The following is a 25997-nucleotide window of genomic DNA, read 5'->3' on the forward strand; positions in this document are numbered from 1 at the left end:
AATAATTACGAAACTGTTTGCAAACAAAATTAGGGACGCTAGTGCAAGTGCGACAACGGCATTTTTTTTCTTTTTTTGGTATCGTCATGAGTTTTACACATACGTTACAATTTGATTCTTTCCCACATAAAAAAATAAATAAAATAACCGTAGTGTAGTGATAAAAATGACAACGGCATTTCCAGGGGATCGAACCCGCTACCTTCAGCATATAGACTCGTTGCTTTAACTAACTGAGCTATTTGCTTTTTACGTGAACTGAGCCTGTTCCGGTAAAGACGATATTTCATTACGATCGTCCTACCAATTCGTCCTTTTCCATAGATAATTTCCACTATTTGCTCTATATTTATGTTAATACTTAGCATATATTCATATATTTGGAGTTTGCAGATAATGCATATAATAAGACATACTAGAAATATTCGTTAAAAGTTTAGTTTGTAGATTTAATCCACATTTCTCTCAATGACATAGATGTCGCTGCTTCGTGTTGAAATGCAGAATTCCCTCGTGTTCTTGAAAATTTCCCACTTTAGCAGAGTTGGTAATTCTCGAGATTTCTGTCGATTTAATGTTTTTTGCTTCTAATTTCTTTATTTTAAGCTAATATCTAACACAAATATTAAAAACGGGTTTGTTATTAACCTGTCCTGCTGGGGAAACCTTCCGAAATTTCGAACATATAAAGAAAACGGAGATATTTTCAAAAAACTTCAAAATAAAGAGACGCGTCATTTATTTTGCGCATGGTAGTACATGTGATTGTTCTTTCCCCTTTCCCTTAGAATTGGTCTTTTACCTCTTCGGAATCAATCTTTTTCCTCCCTTGGAATTTTTCTCTTGCCCTCTCCCATGGAATCTGTCTTTTGCCTCCCCTATGGTGAAAAAAGCCTGTAGGCGTCTTTCCACTTGGTTATCTGTCCAAAATCACGTTTTATTTTATGTTACACCTAGGGGGGGGAAGTGAAGGGGAACGCTAGGGTATGCCGTCTCCCACCTCCAAAAAATATGTACGGCGTTCCCCTAGTTATTAAAAAAAACTGTGAGACCATGCCGCTACCTACCGTCCCCCTAAATTTTCATATTCACTTTTACCCCTGGTTACACCTTGTCCTTTGATGAAGTGCTACTCAAAGCTTCAATGCCCTTTAATTTTCAGAGCTTTCGTTGAGGGTCATAAGCAGGAGCGTACCCACGGAGATTCCACCTGCTCTGGATCTCCACTCAGACCCGTAGCCAGCCCAAAAATTTAGGGGGGGGGCGGTAGAAGTTAGGGGGGGCCCGATCAAATCATATTATACTTCATCACCATATTATAGTTCATTTGCAAACCTACCGTGAAATTTTATGGGGGCCAGCCAAAGTTTAGGGGGGCCCGGCCCACCTTGCCCCCCGTGGATACGGGCCTGTCTCCACTCTCTACGGATGCGCACGAGACAAGATTTGAGGCTGTCTCGTCTCGAAAATGTGCTGTAAAAGTGATGTCTCGACTCGAAAAATGTATTCTTCTTTATTGGAAGAGCTGTGTCTTGACTCGAATTTTGTCAGGAAAAGTTCTGCTTCGACTCGTCTCGTGCACATCCCTACCACCTTCCCAAAACTTCCTGATTCAACATGTATTAGTACACTTTCTCAACAAAACTATACACTTGTTTAACAGGGAAATGATTGATGTAGCATGGAAATTTGTTCTTACGTTTCATCTGTGCTCTTTCTCTTATAAAAAACAATCTAGTTCTATCATTTCTTTCCTCTGAAAATATACGTACAAGATTTTACAATTACTTATCGTCTTTTCGGGGGCAAAATAATGCCCGTTCAATACTACATAGGCGTATGATTATAGTATTGGACCCCCCCTTCCTTTTCAAAGCTTAGACCACTTCGAATAAGAAATTTCTTGGTGCCTGTCTGGGCATAAGTATAATACAGCTGTATCGATAGCAGGCCGATTAGCTGTGGAAGTGCGAATTAAAGTGAAGTGGGTTTAGTAAGTTTATAATAACTTACTAATGAAAAATTTGAAACTATATTGGTGGAAACACTGGCGTCATTACCTTCTTAAATCTGAGTGGGGTTGGATGAATCAAAATCAAAAATCTCTTTCCGACAAAAGTTATATATATACAAAGTAATGTAGTTTCTTTAAATGTATTTGAATAAAATCGGGGGGACACGTCCCCCGCGATCCCCCTCTCCCCGCGAACGACGCCCATGGTGAAATGTCTGCCTTTTCCCCTATTCCAAGTAAAACTTAAAAATGCTACTATTATTTCAAAATACGAACAGAACTACAGAAAACAGTTATACATGATTTGCGAATTTAAGCACCAGTGGCCATTTTGACAATATGGCCTTGTGTCCATCTTGAATAAAGAAAAACACAGCTTTCTTACAAGGCTGGCTAGAATATTTATTATAAAAAAATTAGTTTATTACTTATAACTTTTCGAGTTTAATTTTTTATAATAAATATCCTAGCCAGCCTTGTAAAAGCTGTTTTTTAATTTACACCAGTGGCCATGGCTGATTCCCAGATATGTGTCAACTAATATGAAACTATTATTTACATCTACATATAAATAGATGTCCCGAAATTTCTTCTCCCTCCGCTTGCTCCTATCTCGAAGAAATTCAAGTTTGCGTGGTTACCAAGGGCGCCGATCCTGGGGGGCCCGGTCTCCCCCAAACCTCATGTGAGCCCCCTATTCTATTTATGAGTATACAATATTTGGTATAATTTGAGTGCAATTTGTCTTAAAATCTTCATATATATACCTTCTACAACTGAATTCCCCCCCCCCCAAATTTACAGAGAAATCGGCGCCCTTGGGGGTTACTATTAATAGTAGACCTTGATTTTATTGAAAACATGATAACAGTGGCGGATCTAGAAAGTAAAATCTTGGGGGGGGGGCAGCCAGAACCCAGATAGGTATATCATTAGTTTACTATAAACTTTCAAAAATATATAAATAATAGCTTAAATTATTTTTGTCACGCAAAAAACTGGGGACCTAGGCCCCCGGCTCCGGATTATATCCGTCACTGCATTGTAAACCATATAAATTACATATGGAAGTTTAAAACAGTACATATAGACAAGAAATTTCACGAATACTTTTTTAGCGGCTTTTCACCAAAAATACGAGTCACCTTTAGCGACTTTTTGCGCTAGCATCTTGGCAACACTGCATCGCAGCCTCAGTACGTTGCAGCTTTGCAGACAGCACCAAAAATCCTCCCTTAACCACATTTCCAAGGAATAATCCTAATTCCCAGCTGTAGACAACGCGTAATGAAAACCGTAGCAATTTCTTGACGAAACCACTGTAAATGTATTCAAAACTTCAAACAAGTAAACATTGTTATACAGCATATTCTAGAAGCGTTGCTTATATTGACTTACGTAGTATGCAACTAAAACATGCCCGTCACCATGTAACTGAGGAGACACAACGAAAATCAAATATTAACGCAAAAGATAAATACAACATAGTAGTACGTAGAATGCATAGCTAATTAAAGAGCTAAACAAATAAGCCACGTGAATTACAACTAATAATAATAATATGGTTGACTGGTGACTTTTATCCTTTAATTAAACTGATCATTTAATTGACTTTGAATAACTAATTACTTCATTAGGCTATTAGTTTTCTGTTCGCTAGAGCGAAATGTAATAGTAATCAACACTATACATATTTAGTAAACTTTACGCGGAAACTGCATTCATCTTATTACATTGTGAAAATTACGAAGTATGTTGACATTCTTTTTATTCTGCCATTTTGGATCCGCCATTTTGTTTTTTTTCAACTTTAGTTGCAGAATCGTAATCAGCACCCTCAATAACCCCTTAACACTAAATTTCATTCAATTTGAATATAATTATCATATTTTGACCAGCTTTTTGCGTTTACGCCCCACTGTATGGTAGCCAGCTCAAAAATGTAGGAAGGGGGGGGGGGCGATCCAATCATATTATTTACAGTTCATCACCATATTAAAGTTCAGTTGCAAATCTACCTTGAAAATTTTAGGGGGGCAGCAAAAATTTAGGGGGACGCCCCATAGACCTCCGTGGATGCAGGCCTGCCTTTTTCATTAAAAAAAAAATTAGTTGTGTTGTTTGCGTTTAAAAGAGTACGTCCATTTGCTTCAAAGTTCAAATGAGCGTTCACTTAAACTCTTTTCGCGTGGTTCAAGGAATGCTAAGCTCAGTATATCTGATTCAAATAAAACAAGATAAATTTTTACCGTTGTTGGTTTCCGATTTTGATTTTGATCCGAGTTCAGCAATAAAACAAGCAAAGAAAGCATTCCGCGTGGTGATCTTTTCTTGGCAGTTATTCTGTGTGGGGGGAAAAAAAGTCAGAAAATAAAAGTTGTATAGTTACTTAAGTTCAAATTAAGAATATGGAGAATTTAATAAAATACAATAACATCTTAATACATCGTAATCTTATTTTCCTTGTGTATGCCCACTATTTGCGTATATATTTATAATATCCTGACATACTGGAACGGTATAGAAGTGAGTAGCCATGCATTGGTACTTATTACAAAATAGATGTGTACATATTCCTTGATACAGAACTCTCTTTTGTCTATATGGTTATCATACGAGTATTTAGCGCGGGAGACCCGAGCTCAATTCCCAGTGGGAACTTACGTGGTTCGGACTCCACGCTAAGCTGTAGGTCCGGACCCAATATGTGCTCCGCGAAAACCCAGGAACCGCGACGTATTGAAAAGGGGATCTGTGGGACATTTTATTTCCGTTAAATCTTATCATATTCTAACACTTGGAATGTTCAACGCATCTTTCATCAAAAAGATGTGACCCTAGAATGAAATATCGTTAATTCCACATGTTGGGAATCATATCCATAAGTGGACCGAGTTTTTATACCGGAAGTACTTAACATTGCTTATGTTAAAATTTACAAGCAAAAGGATTTATTAAACATGACGAAAGTTATTAACCTGGCTATTCTACAAGATATTATGCTTACGTATGTAACACGAGATATGCCGCCATTAGTTGAAGTTGTAAAGTCCATAAGACAAGAATAGCGCAAGACGCGAGCAGTTAGTCCCTTTCATACAAAGAAGAAACCAAGATAGCCTACCACGCCATCAACACCAAAGCCTATACTTACCTCCAATCAATTTGCGACTCTTACAAGTACCGACGGAGAGGTTCATGTAGAAACCACCTTGAACCACCTTGAACCACCTTGAACCAACCACCTTATAGAAACCTCCTATTCCAACAAATCGATTTACGTATATGACTGTCCCCGACATCAAGATTACGTACTCAGATAATCTCTCAAAAGTGCAAAGAAGCTCCATCCTTTCTTTTCATGGAAGCCTACTTGAAAATCATGATTTTGATTCAAGATGATTTTGATTTCGTGTAAGATAGTGCAGAACATATTACACTTCACCATGGAAATCAAGGAAAAGGTTGAAACCGTACTCAGAAACCTACTCTCGCATGACTATTACTGACTGACAAGGGTTGAATTGAGTTGATTTTAAGTTTAGCGTCTCTTTCATCAGCGAGGCTATATGAGAAGTGGACCTATTGAGTAACATGGAATTCGAACCACATGAGCTTCCACCGGGAAAGTGACAATGATATCAACAAATAGAAACACGACATCAACATCTATAACTGAAAGCAGTTCACCGCCAACTATAGGGAAATGTGCAGCGCCAAATACTAGGGGAAGGGAGTATAAAGTGACCAGGGCGGGTAAAGTGGGCTTCGGCACTTTTCTCGCCTATATATATTTGACACCTGTCGCAAGTAGGACCAACCAGTTGCGCTAGTTGCTATTGTAGATCTAGACGACAAAAGGATCAGACGCAAATTTTGTTCTGCTTATATGAAGAAAAAGATATTTCCATCTATTGTTGATGTAAGGGTAAGTATTAGTTTAACAATGATTTTCTCCCAACTATATAGAACTTGATGACTTTATCATCAAGTGTAATACTTCTTAATATTTTTCTGTTATTTAGTAGTGTTTAAGTTTTGATGTTCAGAGCGAGAAAAGAAATATATAATATGACGTGCAATCGGGCAAAGTGGTCACAAGCAGAGGCAGTTAAGTAAACATCTCACTGTGCTTGTTGCCGCTTTACCCGACACTTCCAATTGATCCAAATATTGCTAAATATGTATAAATTAGTCTTAATACTTTAATATTGAAATAGCGGTTCACTTATTATATACTTGCAACGTTAGGTGCGCTTATATAGACTTAGGTCTATATTCTTGATCGAAAAGTTATTACGCTATTTTGTTCTATTAACAAATAAATGCATTTGACTATTTTGAAAGGTGGTAGCTTCTATTTGAATTCTCTGTATTCACTATTTGCTAACTTACTTACGACTACAGGTAACCTACTATAATAACAGTTTCTACCAGTTTTACAAATTAAGTGGATTCTTAATAGATGACTATTGGATATAAAGATGCACTTAAACTCCCTAAATTAACAAGTCAATTGTAATCTATAAATTCTCACACCGTATCATGACGCCGCGAATGATATCCCATAAACAACAGACATGCCCATAAGCAACATCCCACAACAACAATGTTGTGTTGTAAGCAACAGATATTGTAGGGAAGCGTGTCCACTTTGCCCGACCAGGTCGGGTAAAGTAGACATTTTGTATGACTTGAAATTTTCAATAATCACTCCGTAAAGCTTCTTCAAAACAGGTTAATTTAAATATATCTTAAAACTTAAGGACGGATGTACACTCATGTCCAAAATGATTGTCACATATCTATAACTGTCTTCTTGTAAGAATATAATTTGATAATGATTTTCCAGGGTACTTTTAATACTGATACTATATGTGGAGTCGGGAAATATATATTTGTGGTAAATTTCATTTTTTTTAGACCCTTCTGTCTCTCGATCACTGGCACGTCCCAGTACCTCCCTTCTTTCATTCCTTTTTTCGCACGGTAGTATAAAGCATAAAGGCTCTGAACCGACCATTTTATTTTTATTTTTTATTTTTTAAAAAAAGACACCTCCCACAACGAAATAATCCCAACAAATTTTTCTGTCGCTGATGTTCGACTAAGCTGAAAGCCAGTACAAAAATTATGTTGGGACTCCTCCTCTGAACGTTCTCCGCAAAGGAGCCTTTATCAGTTCCCATTTCAATGTATCCAATTAATTGTTTCTATTCATTATTAGTAAGAGGATTAAGTGTAAACATCTCCTAGATATTTTTCGCAAAGTTTATTTATTACATAAGTAGATTAATGTTTGTAGAGCATTTTGGTAACATGGCTAGTACTCTGAAGAACATTATGTGAACAAGTACTGTATGTGCGTGTGCTGTTATTGAAATTCATTATTTGTGGAACTCTTGATGCCTGCTGAAAACAAATAGCAGCTTACTTTTACCCATTTACAGAAAGAGAAAAAAGCAAGAAACAAATTACTAAATTATTTTATTTTATTAACAATCACCAGTTACAGCTCAGAGGCCATTTTACACTGGATAACAACAACAACAACATTAACAATGGAAAGGATTTGGGAAGGTATCGACCAGGGCCTGTTTACTAGGTACCATCCCGGTATTTGCCTGGTAGGACTGAGGAAAACCTCAGTCAGGATGGTCGGCAGCGGGATTCGAACCCACGACCTCCCGAATGCGAAGCCAACGCTCTACCACTTGAGCTAAGAAATATTGATTATCATTACATTTATTGTATTATAAAGTTAAGATATAAGAATCAGACTTTTTTTAAAGCATCTTTATATCCGGACCTTAAAGGCAGAGGGGAGTATGTCTTTTTATTAAATTTTCAGGAGAGACAGAAAACAGTAATTTACTTCTTTTTGCCTTTAAGTCCCTTCGGACTTATATCCAATTTTGTTGTTGCTGTTTGATAAAGTATTCATAATACAACTACAAGCTTTCTAAGAATAAGGGATATCCGAACACGAGTTTCAAATCTGGCAATAATCATTTTCAGAAAAAAATGACTTACTCCCCTCTGCCTTTCCGGATATATATATATAATATCAGTGGCGAATCCAAGGGGCGCTATAGCCCCTCCCTTGACGCTCAGCTATACACTGGATAAAACGGCAAAATATGGTTTAGCACCTCTCTTGATCATATCCTAGATCCGCCACTATATATATATATATATATATATATATATATATATATATATATATATATATATATATATATATAGGGGTCTATATATGGGTGATTCCACGAAAAAGGGAAATTTTCTGTCACGGGCATTTCTTCAAACTACTACTAGAAAGAATCACCTCATTTTTATTTTGTTTGGTAGTAACCGTCACAAAGTAGGTATGCCCTGTATAGCAGTTTGCAAATATAACACGAAACATACGTAATAAAAAAAAAATAATTATTACCCAATTTCTCAACACCGTGGCCTGTCACAGACTACAGTTGACTGATTTTAATCAATAAATTACAACTGAAGTCGCAAATCAAACATCATTTAATGGTAATTAAATGGAAGAGAACACTTGAATGTTTAGGTTTTGTGGAAAGTAAACCATTATAATGATTATTTTCGAAAGCTTGACTATGCTTCGTTTCTGTCACCTCTATTTCGTCTCAACTCCATGGCAATAGAAAAAATTATCATTGCTCTCAACAGATAGCATGGTCGTCCACATTGGCAACACCCACAAGAAGACAAGGCAGACATGTTTGACTGGAGAACAGAAAAAGTTGTGTGCATGTGTTAAAAGCTATAGGAAAAATATTTTTGTGTGTGGAAAGCAGGTGCGTATATTAATTGATACTCAACACCATGGTATTTATTACTGAATGTATTTGTATGGTATATACCTTCTTTCCCTTGAGGAACCTACGCCTTAACGTAGAAAATTCGTACACAATTACTCACATGTACTGGTTAAAAAGTGGGCCGGTAAAGATAAATTATATTCGATTTTCTCAACTCCATGTCCATCTGAAAACTAAGGAATCCACGGTGTTGAGACAAGTTCACGGAGTTGATAAGTCTATAGTGTATGTTATGCTCATGCTCTTCCAAATATTTGTTCTTTCAATATATTGATAGAAATAAAGCTCGTTTATGGTCTAGTGACTAGTATGCTCGCCTTTCGTGCGTGGTTCTGGGTTTGTTTTCCGGTGGAAGCTCAAAAATTAATGGTGTTTACTTCGCACAGTGAGGCAATTGAAAAACTCATTTGAGTAGAGATGTACTGAAACCTGATCGCACAGACTATCACAACGGCCGTAGGAGCCGACACGCTGACCACGTGTCATTCACACTCAAAGGCCGACTGGTGCGTCCTAGCCCATTTAAGGAGTGTTTCGCGGAAGTTCAGATTTGGGACTGTGAGGTAGCCGGAGGTAAAACTTCAGTCAAGTCAAGATGGATGGTATATATCTGTTTTTAACCTATTGACGTCTCAATCTTATGATGAGAAATTATAATTATGCAAAATGAATAGTGATATGACACTGAAAATGAGTGTGACTGCTGTTTATTATGATGACAAAGGCCGTAACTATTTTTAGATTTCAGCATTAATACAGTATAACCGCATGTTAATAATACCAAACAAACTAACTTGCAGAGCAAACTTAAAAATAATAGTTAATTGCCTTAATTAGAGTTTTGTTTAAGCACAAGTTTAACGTGGTAGTATACAGTAGACTGAAGGGTCGGGAAAAGCAACTCAGTGACCGGGACCTAGGTCTGCATCTGAAAATATAAAACCTCAGCTGAGGTCAAGAAAGAAAAGAATGATTGGAGGCAGTTTATATCTTCATTGTATATTCTAAGGACCTCAGTGATCATAGATTGATGTAACTTAGAGGTCCTCGTCTCATGAATAACATCTCTGTACTTAAAAGCAGTGGCGTATTTAGGGGGGGCTTCCGGGCTTAAGACCCCCCGAAATATTACTTACTATAGTAAAGTATATTAAATATCTTGCAGAATTTTCACATTTTCAGGCAAATCCCACCCCCCCGAAAGTTAGCAAAACCCCTCCCGAAACAAAATTGTAAATACGCCACTGCTGAAAAGGTACGCTAAACTCCAACTATTAACTATTGATAGAAGTTGTAAAGAAACATAAACAAAGAGTATGATTGAAAGCTCACTATTATCCTTGAGTAAAGAGCAATCCTCATATGTAGAGTTATGCTTGTGAATGTATATAGTAAGCACAACCTTTATATCTCTAATCATTCATTAACCGTAGCTTATAGAAGGAAGATAAAATTTTAAACAATGCAACTTGTTACACACTTACACCGTTCAAGGGAAAGAGATGATGCAAAACGTCCACAATTTGTATGGGGCGGATCCAGGACCGACTTCTGGAGGGGGGGCGGTGGGTTGTCATACTGCTACTTTTAAAGGCTCCAAACTTTGGGAATGGTTTTATTTATATATATAAAATAAGAAAGTTTCCTCTTCTGGGGGGGCGTTCGCCCCGATCGCCCCCCCCTGGATCTGCCCCTGGTATACTGGGTATTACAAAAATTTGTCACAGTATTTTGGAAATGGGGTCCTCACATCAAAATAAGAAAAAAGTTAATATGGATTTGTGATTAGAAGTGTATAGTTTCGTACTTATAGGGTACCGAAAATGTGAGAAATTGAAATTTAAAGGTCCATAGTTTCACTACTATAGGATCGATCATAGTCGGGTCAAGACATCACTGAGGAACTAGTATGTGAACTATCCAAATATCCATCTTTCAGAACCTCCTTTACTTGCATAATCATTTTTAGAGAGGATGTTTGGGAGTACTTTATCCTCCTACCTCTTTACCTCTTCACCTATCCCCATATTTCCACCTCCTCTATTCCTCCACCTACCTCTATATATATATATTATATACAGGGTGGTAGGTAACTCCACCGACAAACTTTGGGAGGCGATTCCTTATACGAAATGAAAGAAAAAAGTTCTAATAAACATGGGACAAAAGAACGTCTCCTTTCAGAGTTATGAACTACCGAAAATTCGAATTATCACGTTTCAAACATCTTGGCTTAGAGACTATAGGGCCTATCCCAAGCGGTTTATAGAATTACACAGGAACTGGTATACGCTCTATCTAAATATCCATGTTTCAGAATTCACCGGAACCAGCGAAACAAACCTACCATTAGTACTTAAAGGAATATCCCTATACTTCAACTTCCTTTTCACAGTTCCTTTCACCGATAACGGAAGATGGTAAAACATGGATATTTAGATAGAGAACATACTAGTTCCTGTGTAATTCCTTAAACCGCTTGGGATAGGTCCTATAGTTTCTAAGTTAGGGAGTTTTGAAAAATGATTTTTCGAATTTTCAATGGATCATAACTCTGAAAGGAAGCATTTTTCGGACCATGTTTATTAGTACTTTTTTCTTTCATTTCGTATAAGGAATCGCCTCCCAAAGTTTGTCGGTGGAGTTACCTACCACCCTGTATATATATATCGTTTTAATTAGAACACTTTGAAAGTAGAAATATTCATGCCAGCGGTTAGCAACAAATTCCATTCCTATATTCAAGCATAAAAAAAGAAGGAAAAAAATTGTGTGATTGTATTACAAGTAGGATAATTGTTAATGTGTGATTCATATGATGATGTCATGAGATGTACCACTACATTTCGGATCCATTCCCTAGAGTATTAGTTGTGGTATTACTACACAATCAGAAAAAAAATGTATATATTGGCTCGATCTGTTTGAACAGCGCTTTAATGTTCAGTCCGCAACCGGGAAAGAGATCATCAAACCATACCACATATGCATGCAAGCATACATACATACATACACATCCATATGGATTTCCTCCGCTATCTGTGTTTCCTCTCCCATCCAGTCGCAATCAGTTAATATGTAGCATATTCATGCGCTGAGACTCGCCCGGGGCTGTGCCAGTTGCCAAAGGGAACATTCACTCTCGAAGTGTTAAAAGCGAGAACGCAGTGTATACGTTGTATGTCAATTTAGCTTGCCTTGTACGTACTTGTGTCTCCCCCATCACTTACTCATATAATATACAGTCAGTAGTAAGAGTATGTAAGAGTATCTATCTTTCTGTAAATCAGTGGCTCCCAACATGGGGACGCGTACCCTATAGGAGGGACGTGAAGAGGGAACGCAAAGGGAACTGACTGACCAAAGGGAACGCAAACTACTGACAGAAATAAACTCTCAGATAATGAATAAAACATTACTTGTAATAAGTATTTACAATTGAGCTTTAGCGAACTTCACAGACATACATATTTGACGTCTTTCCTGTTCCTATTTACGTATGATTTCTATGACACGTTATGAATAGGTAGAGTGTCACGTGTACACCACGTGAAGAAGTTTGGTTTGTGTGGTGTAATATTTGCTCAATTAATATTGAAACCGGAAGTGGTATCACATCTTTACCATTTCCTCTACAAGTAGACAGACTAGAGTATAGATGGAATATATTTTTAAAACGCTGAATTGATTACAGAAAACTGCTTCTCGCTATCTACTAGGGTATTTTATTCTGATGATGATCAACGTTAAAACCGGAAGTGGTTTATTTCTGTCACTTCCGGTTTTATTAGAGAGATTATAGTAGAGATAGAAAATTGAATAAAATATTTAAGTTTTACATCCGACGATTGTGCCGGCTAGGCTAAAGGAGACGGTGATATTGAGAAATGAATGAAATGGTGGAATGAAGAAAGTGGAAGGAAGCGGAAGAATAACGAGAAAACCCACACACACGGTATTTGTCCATCACGAAGCTCACTTAGCTCGAGCTGGGATCGAAGCAAGGACCCCCCATGCAGCAGAGATGAACGCTCTAACACTGAGCCACCGTATAGTATAGAGATAGAATATATTCTTGAGACACATAATTGTTTGCAGGAAACTGCTTCTTGCTATTATCATGTTTACTCTGTAACGATGAATGTTAAAACCGGAAGTGGTTTATTTCTGCTACTTCTGATTTGAATAGAAGGCTAAAACAGAAGATATTCTCAGAACGCAAAATTGATTCCAATAAAGGAAAAAGAAAAGAAAAAGAAAGAAAGAAACACTTTTTGCTCTCTCTTATCGTTTTTGCTTTATGTAAATTACTGAAACCGAAAGCTGGTTGCGAATCTCTAGGATTTCTGATTTAAGTAAAGAGTTAAGGATGGAGAAAAAATGTAGTTTTGGAACTCTTAATCAATTGCAGAAAATTATTTCGTGCTATCTAGTACCGTTCATGTCCTATAATTATTAACTTACGAACTGGAAACAGTTCATTTCTATCACTTCCGGTTTGAAATTCTCTGCAACAGCGTTGCCACGTTAGATTTTTGGCCAGTGTAGCTGCACAGAGAAAAATCCGTTCTCCAGACAGCGGTATATTGTAGAAATATACGGTAACATCTTGCTTACTATAGAAATCAGTACGGAGCATACGTTTTCCGTATGCTACATAGGCACTGCCCTTGGATGTTACATCATGCCGTTGCAGGATGTCTGACATCTAACAGTTTTACGTATATCACATGCATATACTTATGTTACCTTCGTCAGCTATATGTTATATACGTCCATTTGTATGTGAGATCCTGACCGCCTACATTGTTTCATACGGAAAGTACGTATAGATGGAACACTTATACAGAAAGTATTATAAAACATGCGTTTTCAGTTATACGTCTGCTGTACGTTAAGTCCAAAAACTACAGGAATTACGCATGTAACCTATCTTTTTAAGTACGCCACCTACAATTTTTTTCTGAGTGTGGTCACGATAGGTGAGCGCTATATCGCGACTTGTACAAAGAGACGAAACAGAGGTTTAGGAAATCGCCCATCCTTAGCCTTTGAGAGCTCGTAGAGAGCTGAGCAAACACTCCCTGGATAGTTGATCCACACCACCGTCGATCCCGGAGGATTGAGTGCGCTGCAACTCGCAGCCGCTTCACAATAAAAATATGTTACATTACTTTCCGGACAGATCTTGGATATCAGTTAATATCAAGATCACATTGATTGAAACGATATAACGTATTTCTGGCCATATTCTCATGTGTAATTTTTGAGATAATCAAGGAGGAAAAGAACCTGGTTGGCCCTAAAAAGAATGTCTTTCGTTGCCATTTATTTATTTATGAACTATGTATGATAAATATACATTTAAATAGCAGATGATATCTATTGTTGTTTGATTTCTCCTAACACAATGAAAGAAATCCTACCAGTGACGTGGTACAGTGACTGTAGCCAGGCATAAAATTGGTAATTTTACCAAGGATCTTATAAAATAGATGATCTGCCCTTACAACAAAATCTTGAAGCATACGTCACAGTTTCGCCACCCCTACTCTGCCAATAGGATCGCAATGTTTTGAGCCAACAATCATGGCAAAAACGAAAGTAGCCAATCAGACGATGGTGGAAACGAGAGTAGCCAATCAGACGTGCCGATGCTCTCAGTTGTTTTTTTGGCTTCATCGATTTAATAGGATGACGATACATATGGGCACATCCTCTATTTATAACATCTTTGAGTTTTACGGTTAAAATCGAGTGAGTTAATACGGAAAAGGATTGTATAGGATACTAGTTTCCACTGTTGGAGCATTTGTCCACAATGTACAAAACCATTATTTTATATTTACAAGTGTAACGTAATAGTGACAAACCATTACAACGACTATGGTAGGGCTAAAATGAGTGAATGCGATATCAAAAGCATCTAATTTTGTGTAGCTCGATGTGTGATCTGTCATGGCCGCCCGCAGTTGTCTCCCAACCCTGGATATTCAAAGAGTGTTCAGTTCTTGGAAATACATATCGAAACATACGAATTTACTCCCACATACTACAGTGCTTAATTTATTTATATTAAATATACAGTATTGTAATATAAATATTTACTTAGTGTAGTTAATAGAATATATACATACTGTATGTAGTTGTTTTGTATAGGGCTAGTGTATTATGTGGATACATAGGCTACATCAGTGTGTGTGTGTGCATTCGCGACTGTTCTTGTGTATCGATCTTTTGCCACTCGCCCCCTTGGAAAAAAATCTGCAGGCGTCCCTGTATGAATTGATACTGGACAATAAAATGGTTAAATAAAAGTTTGTCAATTATAATTTTGGAGAGTATATTTCATTAATAATATTGTGTATTGTCTTGCTAATATAATGAAACGCTTGTTCACTGTATATATTAATGTCGTCTGTATTTGAATAGATGGTACTGTCATCGTGCAATGTTTAGTCTTGCAAATAAAAGTATTTCTCTCCAGTTTTCTTTAAAAAAACAGTACTCAATACCTGGGGTTTATTCGCTTCATGCTATTCAGCTCATTAAGATGTATCGGTTGTTATACGTATATTTCGTTTGTGAACATTTTCTCTGTTATTCACTAATTTCGTAGTGGAATTTATTTATAAGTGTATTATCGCTATCATAGATCAAAACTAAACATCCAATCGTTTAGTAGCTGGCGTTTTTACTCGTTTCGGAGTCGTACAGAAACAATCTATTAAATATACTGTATAATATGCAGTTTTCTTCATATAAATTTCCTAACTATATGTAAAACTACGTGAACTGACATATACATTAAAGGAGTACTACTTCCAGTTGACATAAAAAGTTGAAATTTGGTATGATTGTAGCTTTCTAGGACAAACCGACAGAAAAATTGCCAAGAGTGAATATTTTTACTTTTTAGGGAGTCTAATGGGGGAATGAACAATTTCTCCATGTTATTTAAATGGGTCTCTTTTTTTCTTTTTACTTATGTTCTGATGTTTTTAGGTACTTGGAATAAAATCTTAAAATTCGGTATGCTTGGACGTTACTGTTAGCATTACCTAAGTAAATCACTAATATCTAAAAAAATTCCAACTCTAGAGTGGTTTTATGCGGGACTGCAAAATCTTTCTCATATATGGGACACCTTTTACACCCTAAACTTTTTGGGCACTTCCTGTGAAGCTATAATGATTAAATATAGCATGATTGTAGTTTTTCGGGATTAACCGACAGGAAAATTACCAAAAGCGTATATTTTTCTTAACTTTTAGGGGATCTAAAGGGGAGATGATGAAATTCCCCATGTTATTTAAATGGGCGTTTTCTTGGTATACAAAATCTTATGTTTTAGAAGTTGAAATACGAAAAGAAACTTGAAATCTGGTAGAATTGTAGGTTTAAGAGGTGCGAGGCTGTAGACCGAGCAAACAGGAGTTACGGGGCTTCGCTCCCACCTGGGCTAAATTTAGGAAATGTTAAGAGCAAATGCACGAAATTCACTCTTCATGCAAAGGCTATACATAAGAGACGCAAGGCCATAGGCTGAGCAAACGAGGGGGTCTGGGGGCGGAGCCCCCAGCTAGGGAAAGTCTACTCTTATTATAAAGTTCTTCCATATATATTTTGCGCACATGTTTTTCTTTCGTTCAAGGCACTAAGCGTTTTCGTATGGAATGCAAAGACAAGTTACTTTCGGTATAGGAGATTTTTAAAGAAATATCTTCTTTCATTTCCTGATTACAACAGAGATTTTCTCCTCGAAGTTTGTGCCACGGAAGGTCAAATGAGTTTAGAAGAGTCAGTTTGCTCGTGTTTTTTTCTGTACAAGAATATAACTGAAATTATTTGAAATTTCTTGTTTTACTTTTTATGGTTATAGCATGTAGGCTAATGGAAACGGATGATTAATAAAAGCGAATTGTTATGAAATAATTGGTAGAATCAGAATATGGAAGAATAATGGGATAATCCTGATAAAAACTAACGGACGCAAACTTGCTCATCACAAACTGATATAACCTCGGATAAAACCAGAGACCGTAGTGAATGCTATACCATTGAACCCCCATTCTGTCCTCCTTCAGCTGCACTTAGTTAATATGGCCACATTACAAGCCAATACTATTAAGATACTATACTATAGATACCGTTAAGAAGAGAAAGAGAAACTGGTTAAGGCATTGGCAAAGAAGGAAATGTATCATGAGCAGGGCCGGATTAAAGGGGGGCTATGGGAGGCTATAGCCCCGGGTCTCCACTCTGATCAAAATCTCAACTGGCTATTAAAAATAATCACAAAGATACAGTCATCATCATAAAATAAAATATGTCCAAAAGTATGAAACATATTCCTTTAACTTTGCTACTGTACTTTCACAGAAACGTATTGCGTGAAATCAGCGGGAGCTACATTTTTTCTAGCTCCAGGCCTCCAGATGGGTTAATCCAACTATGATCATGAGGGACATTTCAGAGGGTATGGTGGCATTAAAGATAGAGAAGGGACAGAAGGAGACTACAATTTATTGAACGATATCAAAGCAGAGAAATTGTACGTTAAGACAAAGAAGTTAGCGGAAGATCATAGAGCATAGAAGCTTCTCAGTTGTGGAAAGTGACCTGCCAATAATGGCAGGATACCTATCATGATGATGATGTTGATTATGATGAGGCAATATTTTACTCGACTTATGCACTGTTTCCCTGTTTTATACGAGGCTCATGTCAAAAAGAAAGAGGCCAATTAAAAAAAAAAAAAAAGCTGATAGGAGAAGAAATTAATTGATACAGAAGTACATACCTTGGATATTTTCGAAGTTGTCACTATGAACCTCCAGACATTTCTGGCAGCGTGGTAGAAGTTTCCGTATTTTCTCTGTGTAAAAATTTGGCGCCTGAGAGTAACACCAGTCCAGAACTGATGTTTTGAGCACTTCACTGTCGTTCAAAAAATTCAATGCAAACCACTTTTTCAGATGAATATAAAGAAATAAATCGCTGGGGACTGTAAGGAGGATTCTTAAATTGTTCCATCGAAATCTTTGAATCATTTCAATAGTACCAGCAGCTGTGTGTGGGAGGACATTGCCATGGATCAGAAAAATTCCAGAGTGCAACATTCCTCCCCTCTTACTTCAAATGGCACGTTACAGATTATTCAGTGTTGGGCAGTAAACATCTGCTGTAATGGATCGTTCTGGTTCCAAGAATTCCACAAGAATCAAACTCTTTTCGTCCCAAAACACAGTTGCCATTATTTTGTGAACTGGAGGTGTTTGTTTAAATTGTGTTGCTTTAGGAGAATTTGAGAGCCTCCATTACATTGACTGCTGCTTCGATTTCCCAGTGGTGTACGATATTGTAGCAGTAATGCGCCATAACGGGTACACTGCTATTCTCGAAAGGGTTTAATGTAATCTCCTTTGATGCGGAATTAAAGGCAAATGATTTAGTTAGCAAGAAGTATTCAGTAAATTTCAATATAATTAACAATTTATTTTCAATATATGTAACAACTAGAATAATAGCAATAACTATATATATATATATATATATATATTTTAACACTTAACATAACAAACAACACTTAAATTGAAATCTTCCCCTTTCAATTCTTTTGATAGCGGTGTGAACAATTCCACAATTTAACGCCCATGAATTATTTCTGTCCAAATGACATTTTAATCCTTTTAGTTTTAAATCCAAAAATATTTTAGCTAATTTAAACGTTAATTTCAATATAACTAAAGGAATAGTTACGTGTGATCCGATGAACATATCCCTCGGAATCGCAGTATTAATCGGTCCAAAATGGCGCAAAAATAAAAAGGTTAGAATTTAGAACATACTTACGGTCCCGTTGAATATGCCACATCAAACACACACTTACAATACGATTATATAATTATTCACATTTCAGGCTTTGCTTTCACACCACTTCACAAGCGGATCTTAAATTAATTTCCAACACTATTCACAAAATTTACTTCTAATCCATTTAACCATTACAATTTCTAACTTGTATTCTTATTTCCAAAGAGTAATTTTAGATCCGTCGACGATTACCTTTTCTTCTGTTCTGACGCTAATCGCGGGTTGTCATTTCTACCACAGTTCATAGGTGGCGCTGTTAACTCTCGATGAACAAACGAAGTACAATGTTCATTGAACCTGACCTACTAACATAGATCATAGTTGCTGACTGTATGCGGAAATAACTAATCAGCTGTTTCAGTGTCCAGACTAAAGTTCTTTTTTTTTCTTGGAGAAATGTTACATATAAAATTCCCCACGGTCGAGTTTTTTTTTTTCAAAAATGAACTGGTTATAGAAATTTCGAAAAGAAAAAAAATGTTTATCTTAATCACTGCATGTAGAAGAATTGGAACAAACTCACCACGAAGTTCACCAAAGTCTCTCACAAGTAGATGTCAACAGGAGCTCCATTTTCCATTCGATGAATTCGGATGATGAGTGTCCATCCATTACCGAAGAGATGACAAATAACCAGTATGTTGCGCATACAGAGTTTTTCCATCCACCTTATGACTCGGATTGGGCGCCAGACAAGAATGAAAGGGTTTGGCATGACGAGGGTCTCGACGTTCACAAGGACGTTCACAGCCATGGCATGACCTACCCAATTCTGAACCTGCAGAATTGAACAACAAGCACAGTATACAACAAACACAACAAGATTACATTTATAAGCTTAACACAATAATTATGACAAATTCTTTCTTTAAAATGTTCATGTTACAAAGTCCGAGTGATTACTATCATTGTTGTTACTATTTATTTCAGAGCTATAACTAGCGTTACAATTTTTAGAACCAAAATTACCAAGCTGTCTTCGATAGTTAATATTGCTAAAATTGCAAAAAATGTTAGTTATTAGTATTGCTAGGATAATATTTCTTAATGAAACTAACATGCCTTTTTATTTTAATATTCTTATCCGCTACTAACTGTAACCAGACGGTGTTCCTTGTTGGGTAACTAAGGATTTCAAATGGGCCATGGAACTGACTACTTAATTTTGGTTGAAACCTCTTTTCAAGAGAAGCCTTCATTATTCTCTTTACAAGTACTTTCTCACCTACTGGCAAATCTATGTCCCTATGTTTCTTGGAATAAATCTTCTCTTTTCTTTTCCAGGCCTTTTCAATGTTTTCTACAACAATTTTACTTAATTCTTCTTTATTTTGCGAATTTTCAAGGATACCTAAGTCTAAGATCCAATTAATGTCCAAAGGATTAAACATTTTGCGTCCTAAAAATAATTCACTCGCTGTCTTCCTCGTTTCACTATTCTCACTAGTGTTTAAAGTATATTGTACCTGATATATATACTTTGACCATTGGGTTTGATTTTTATGTACATAACATTTTATTATTTGTTTTATGTTTTTATTTTGACGCTCCGTCAAATTACTGGACATGGAGTAAGGAGACGTATGAATACGTTTAATGCCTAGACTAAATAAGTAACTCTTGAAGTATTCACTTTGAAAATAACTTGCGTTGTCACATATAATTTTATTTGGATATCCGTAAGAGTAGAATATCTTATCTAATTTTAAACAGATAGATTTTGCATTTAAATTTCTAAGAGGTTCGATAATTACAAATCGTGAATAGCCATCTGTTAATACCAAAACATATTTAAAACCATTACTAACAGGCCAGGGACCCATTATATCTAAATATACGGAATTGTTCGGATATTTCTCTTTAGGTGAGTAATAAGCACCATATTGAGTGGTATTCCTGTCTTTACAAAATTGACAAATTTGGCATTTTTGTATAAACTCTCGAATACATGGAAATAAATCTTTACAAGTATATCTACTAGCTATCTTAGCATTCGTACGTTGCGATCCACTGTGGCCACCACCCACAGGGTCTTCGTGATGATATTTAATAATGCTATATTTAAGTGATTCAGGAATAACCGCTCTTAAGCCACCGTATTGTTTCCCCTTAGTTTTCTTTAACAATACACCATCTTTAATCAAATAAGGATATTTATTCTTACCACTCTCAATTTCTTGGATAATAGTAGGCAAAGATGGATCCTCTCGCTGATGCTCACTCAAAGGTCTATGGAAAAATGGATTTCTCCAAAAATTTACAAAATTTAAATGTACATCCTTCCCGTCTACTTTCTCAATTTCCATAATGTCCTTCGAAGGAGGGGTAAAATCGATATAATTATTCATACGAGAAATATAATCCGCTAAATTATTGTGTCCACTACGCAAATAAACTATATCGAACTGATATTTACTAACTTTTTCTATAAGGGAACCATATTTCTTTTGACGCTTATGATTTCGCAGAATCCACGTCAAAGCTGAATTATCACAATAGACCGTGAACCTTTTATGTAAATACATATCGAATTTATCAAGAGCGTGAACTAGACTTCTCAATTCAAGTTCAAAAATGCTCTTGGACCAGTCTGATGGGGGTATACGTTTACTAATAAAATAAACAGGTCTTAATTTACCTTCTCCATCATATTGACTTAATATGGCCCCATAATTTTTAGTCGAAGCATCAACATGAATTACGAAAGGAGCATCCATATCTGGAACTCTAAGAATCACGTGATTTATGATAGCTTCTTTAATTTTCTCTAGAAGTTCATCCTCCTCCTTTCCCCAGACAAATGGAACTGAGGGAGGCCTCATTGCATTTAATGGAGTTAACAAATCAGCATAATCTTTCAGAAATCTGAGATAGTAATTCAAAAATCCTAACATCTTATTTAAAGCACGCTTGTTCTTTGGTTTAGGCAAATCTCTAATTACTTTGACTCGATCTTCATCTATTTTCATTTCTCCATTACTGAATTCATATCCTAAGATTTTAATTTTTGACTTCAAAATTTTTGCTTTATGAGGACTGATAGTAATCCCCCATTCACGAAGACGTTTAAGTACCTTTTCTAGTATTTCTTTATGCTTTTCTACTGAATCTGTGTGAATAATCAAATCGTCACAATAAATATCTAAATAGTCACCTTCTAGATCTCTAAAGATTTTATGCATTAAGCTAGAAAGAATAAATGGGCTGACAGCTAAACCCATCGGGAGCTTAACCATTTGTAATAGCCTATTAGGTGTTGCAAAAGCAGTTATTTTTCTACATTCTGGCTTAATGTTTACTTGAAAAAAAGAACTTTTTAAATCGACCGTTGTATACAGAGTATGACGTCCAATATTAGAAATAATGCCCTCTAAATTAGGTGACGGATAAGCTGTCAATAACAACTTCTTGTTGACAGAAAAATAATTTATGACAAGTCTCTTAAATTGTCCTTATTCGTCACCAAGAAACATGGTGAAATGTAAGGACTACTATCAATCTCTTCAACAACGCCAGTTTCTATTAATTTATCTATATACTGATTAATTTCTTTCAATTTATGCTTAGGAACTGAATAAGGTTGAATTATGCTAGGAGAAGGATCAGTTAACTGAATCTCATATTGATAATCCTTAACCTGACCTAATTTTTCCGTTATAACATCTTGAAATTCTAAAGCTAAATTTTTCACATAGTAAATTAAATTTTCATTAACAATATTCTCAAAATCATTAATACCTTTTGATTTTATTTCGGCCTCCTCCATTGAGATATCTCTATACGTAGGATTGGAAACCCTGGAGCCAGCTGGTTCTCCCACATTCTCATGCGCCGTCGATGTTTCTGGCGACATCAGCCCCACGCACGAAGTTTCCAACGGAACCTTTTCTCCTCTCTGCCTCCTTCCTCTACCATTGCTGGTCTGGCTCTTTTTCCCAAAACTCCTTGGCTGTGGTGAATTTTGAATTTTTGCTCGGCCCGATGCATGTTGTGGAAAATCAGGTCTGTTACCTCCGTAGGACTCCCAGGCTGTGGCGCCAAGTTGCCTGGGGGCATTCCGGACAGACCTGAAAATATATGGAGAATCGCACAGCTTACTGTTCATAACACAAGATTCCCAATCTAAAGGTTTTAATCCAACTTTAAGATTCACTTTCTCAAACCAAAGTTCTTGAGCATTAACGTTAATATGTGCAAAATTTTCGCGAAGAAAGTTTATACCGATTAACAGTTTAAGTTTTGGATGTTTCACTACACCAAACCAGGCAGAAAACCGAACACCATTAATGAAAAATATAATTTGTACCAATTCATGCACTACTAGTTCCTTGTCTTGCATTATAGTGACGGAATAATTTACTTGCTTAACCACAGGTTGACATTTTGTTCGAATTGCCTCTAAAACCTTTTCCTCGACGAAATTTAAACTTGATCCCGTGTCAATGATACAGGGAAACAACGTATGACAAATGCTAACAGGTAACTGTAATAATGTTCCATCATTACAGTCTTCCTTGATTGAGTTTGAAGAACTATGAAATCCTAAAGCATGATTTGATCTCGAAAAATTTCCTCTAGGCCGAAATGTTCTAGTCTCTAATGTTTGGCGAGTGTTCATATTCCTTAGAGGGGCTTTAAATCTCGGGGGAGGCATATTGTCCTTCCTCATAACCCTTTTATAATCTTGACTATACTTTTCATTAATTTCAAAACTCTCAGCGAAGTCTACATACTCATGTATTGTTTTCGGAACACTTAAAATTAATAACAAATTTCTAATTTCCGGAGTTACTAATCATTTTACATATTTCCTCCTCACACATTTCCATTTCCAAAATATTCAAAGTACTAAACTTCTCTTGAATGAAATTTAATAAATTCTCATCTTCCCGCATAACTCTATACAAAACCGATTTCATAAATTCAGTATTTACCAAAGGAGTTACAAACTTAACCAATAACGAATGGCAAATATGTTCCCAATCTGTAGTGATAGTAAGGAAACGTTGTAATTCCTCGTAAGCTTGTTTTCTACATTTCTGAAGACTTGAAACTAAGATAGCTTCTACAGGAGCTATTTCCTTAACAATTAACATATCAAGCTTCAATAGGAAATGACAAACCAGTAACCCATCCGTTCCATCTATTTCCGGTACTTCACTAATTTGTTTTTCTAAAGAGCGAAAAATACTTTGAGAAAATTGCTTCTGGAAATTACAAACTATGGGAGCTCGCAACACTGGTTGATTCCAATGTCTCTCTATGTTAGCCGCAACTGGCTGTCTTTCTCTCCCCTCCTCATGATTCTCGTTATCAAAAACTATAAGGGGTGGGTCTGCCACTGGAACATAAGGTGCTGTCGCACGCCGTAATTGGTTAACTCGTAACCCTCTCTGCGCATTATAAATACTCATTTTCTTTTTTTTTTCTCGTTATCTGCCTAAACCAAACACAAAGAATATTACCCAGCATATAATTCCTACTAAATCAAGTTGTTTGCCTTCAATACAGACAGATTCGATTCCCTCACGCATCAAAGTTTGTTACACAGAACAGAAGAAAAGGTAACTTTTAATTTGTATGTAGCAGTAATGCGCCATAACGGGTACACTGCTATTCTCGAAAGGGTTTAATGTAATCTCCTTTGATGCGGAATTAAAGGCAAATGATTTAGTTAGCAAGAAGTATTCAGTAAATTTCAATATAATTAACAATTTATTTTCAATATATGTAACAACTAGAATAATAGCAATAACTATATATATATATATATATATATATATATATATATATATATATATATATATATATATATATTTTAACACTTAACATAACAAACAACACTTAAATTGAAATCTTCCCCTTTCAATTCTTTTGATAGCGGTGTGAACAATTCCACAATTTAACGCCCATGAATTATTTCTGTCCAAATGACATTTTAATCCTTTTAGTTTTAAATCCAAAAATATTTTAGCTAATTTAAACGTTAATTTCAATATAACTAAAGGAATAGTTACGTGTGATCCGATGAACATATCCCTCGGAATCGCAGTATTAATCGGTCCAAAATGGCGCAAAAATAAAAAGGTTAGAATTTAGAACATACTTACGGTCCCGTTGAATATGCCACATCAAACACACACTTACAATACGATTATATAATTATTCACATTTCAGGCTTTGCTTTCACACCACTTCACAAGCGGATCTTAAATTAATTTCCAACACTATTCACAAAATTTACTTCTAATCCATTTAACCATTACAATTTCTAACTTGTATTCTTATTTCCAAAGAGTAATTTTAGATCCGTCGACGATTACCTTTTCTTCTGTTCTGACGCTAATCGCGGGTTGTCATTTCTACCACAGTTCATAGGTGGCGCTGTTAACTCTCGATGAACAAACGAAGTACAATGTTCATTGAACCTGACCTACTAACATAGATCATAGTTGCTGACTGTATGCGGAAATAACTAATCAGCTGTTTCAGTGTCCAGACTAAAGTTCTTTTTTTTTTCTTGGAGAAATGTTACAATATCCAGGTTTCATCCCCCATCACTATGTGAGAAAAGATGCCACCACTATCCTTCCCAACGGGCTGAAAAATCACGTGCAGCTTTCAATCTTTGCTCTTTGCGGACGTCTGTCAGCATTTTTCGCAACCACCTCTCACACAGTTTATGATAACCCAGCTTGTCAATAACAATTGAATGTACTATTTTCACAGACACTTCTGACAGGTCTACCGCATGTTCAGTTATTGTGAATCTGTAATTGGATCGCATTTTCTCGTTAACGCATTCCACGAGATCGTCCGTCTGAACGCTAGGACTTCTGCTACGCTCATCGTCATAAACATCTGAACGCTCTATTCAAACCGGAAGTACAAACACCGTGTGCGTGGGTTTTCTCGGGGTTCTTCCGTTTCCTCCCACTTTCTTCATTCCACCATTTCATTCATTACTCCTCATTACCGTCTCCTTTAACCTAACCGGCATAACGATGGGACGTAAAACTCAAAGATTTCATTTCATTTTCAAACCAGAAGTAGCAGAAGTCAACATTTCCTGTTTTAAGAGTCTTCATCCCGGCGAAATTAAAATACCGCTTATTTTATAGTAATTATGTGATATCTTCAAATAGATAAAAGATAATTGAAATATGGAACAAGAGCGCCTTAGACGATATTATTTTGCGTGAGGTACCGTTATCACAAGTCACCTAGTGGCTTTCCGTTTTCAGCTGTTTAGAAACGCGAAAATAAAT

The 25997-nt window shown here is 36.3% G+C and overlaps 1 protein-coding gene and 1 long non-coding RNA gene across 2 annotated transcripts in view; one reads left to right on the plus strand and one right to left on the minus strand.

Moving 5' to 3' along the window:
* The window catches only part of LOC145674843 (uncharacterized), a 342510-nt gene that overhangs the window by 29548 nt on the left and 286965 nt on the right, over positions 1–25997 (plus strand). The gene's annotated exons all lie outside the window — the stretch shown is intronic.
* LOC145675883 (uncharacterized) lies at positions 18435–23398 on the minus strand. Its single transcript, XM_081746677.1, has 2 exons — positions 22468–23398; positions 18435–19507 (listed from the first exon to the last, which is right to left on the minus strand). The coding sequence occupies exons 1-2, from the start codon at positions 23396–23398 to the stop codon at positions 19341–19343; spliced, it is 1098 nt and encodes a 365-aa protein (XP_081602803.1). The 3' UTR covers positions 18435–19340.

The sequence above is a fragment of the Thermobia domestica genome, chromosome 18 (assembly GCF_964235325.1).
Source record: "Thermobia domestica chromosome 18, izTheDome1.hap1.1, whole genome shotgun sequence".
Lineage (NCBI taxonomy): Eukaryota > Metazoa > Arthropoda > Insecta > Zygentoma > Lepismatidae > Thermobia > Thermobia domestica.

Bases quoted from the DNA above. Each gene is read 5' to 3' on its own strand.
- LOC145675883 (XM_081746677.1), bottom strand. From the start codon at position 23,398: ATGAGGAAGGACAATATGCCTCCCCCGAGATTTAAAGCCCCTCTAAGG. The intron at 19,508-22,467 runs GTATTAATGATT...TCAATTCTGCAG, and splicing joins GGCCGAAATAAAATCAAAAG to GTTCAGAATTGGGTAGGTCA.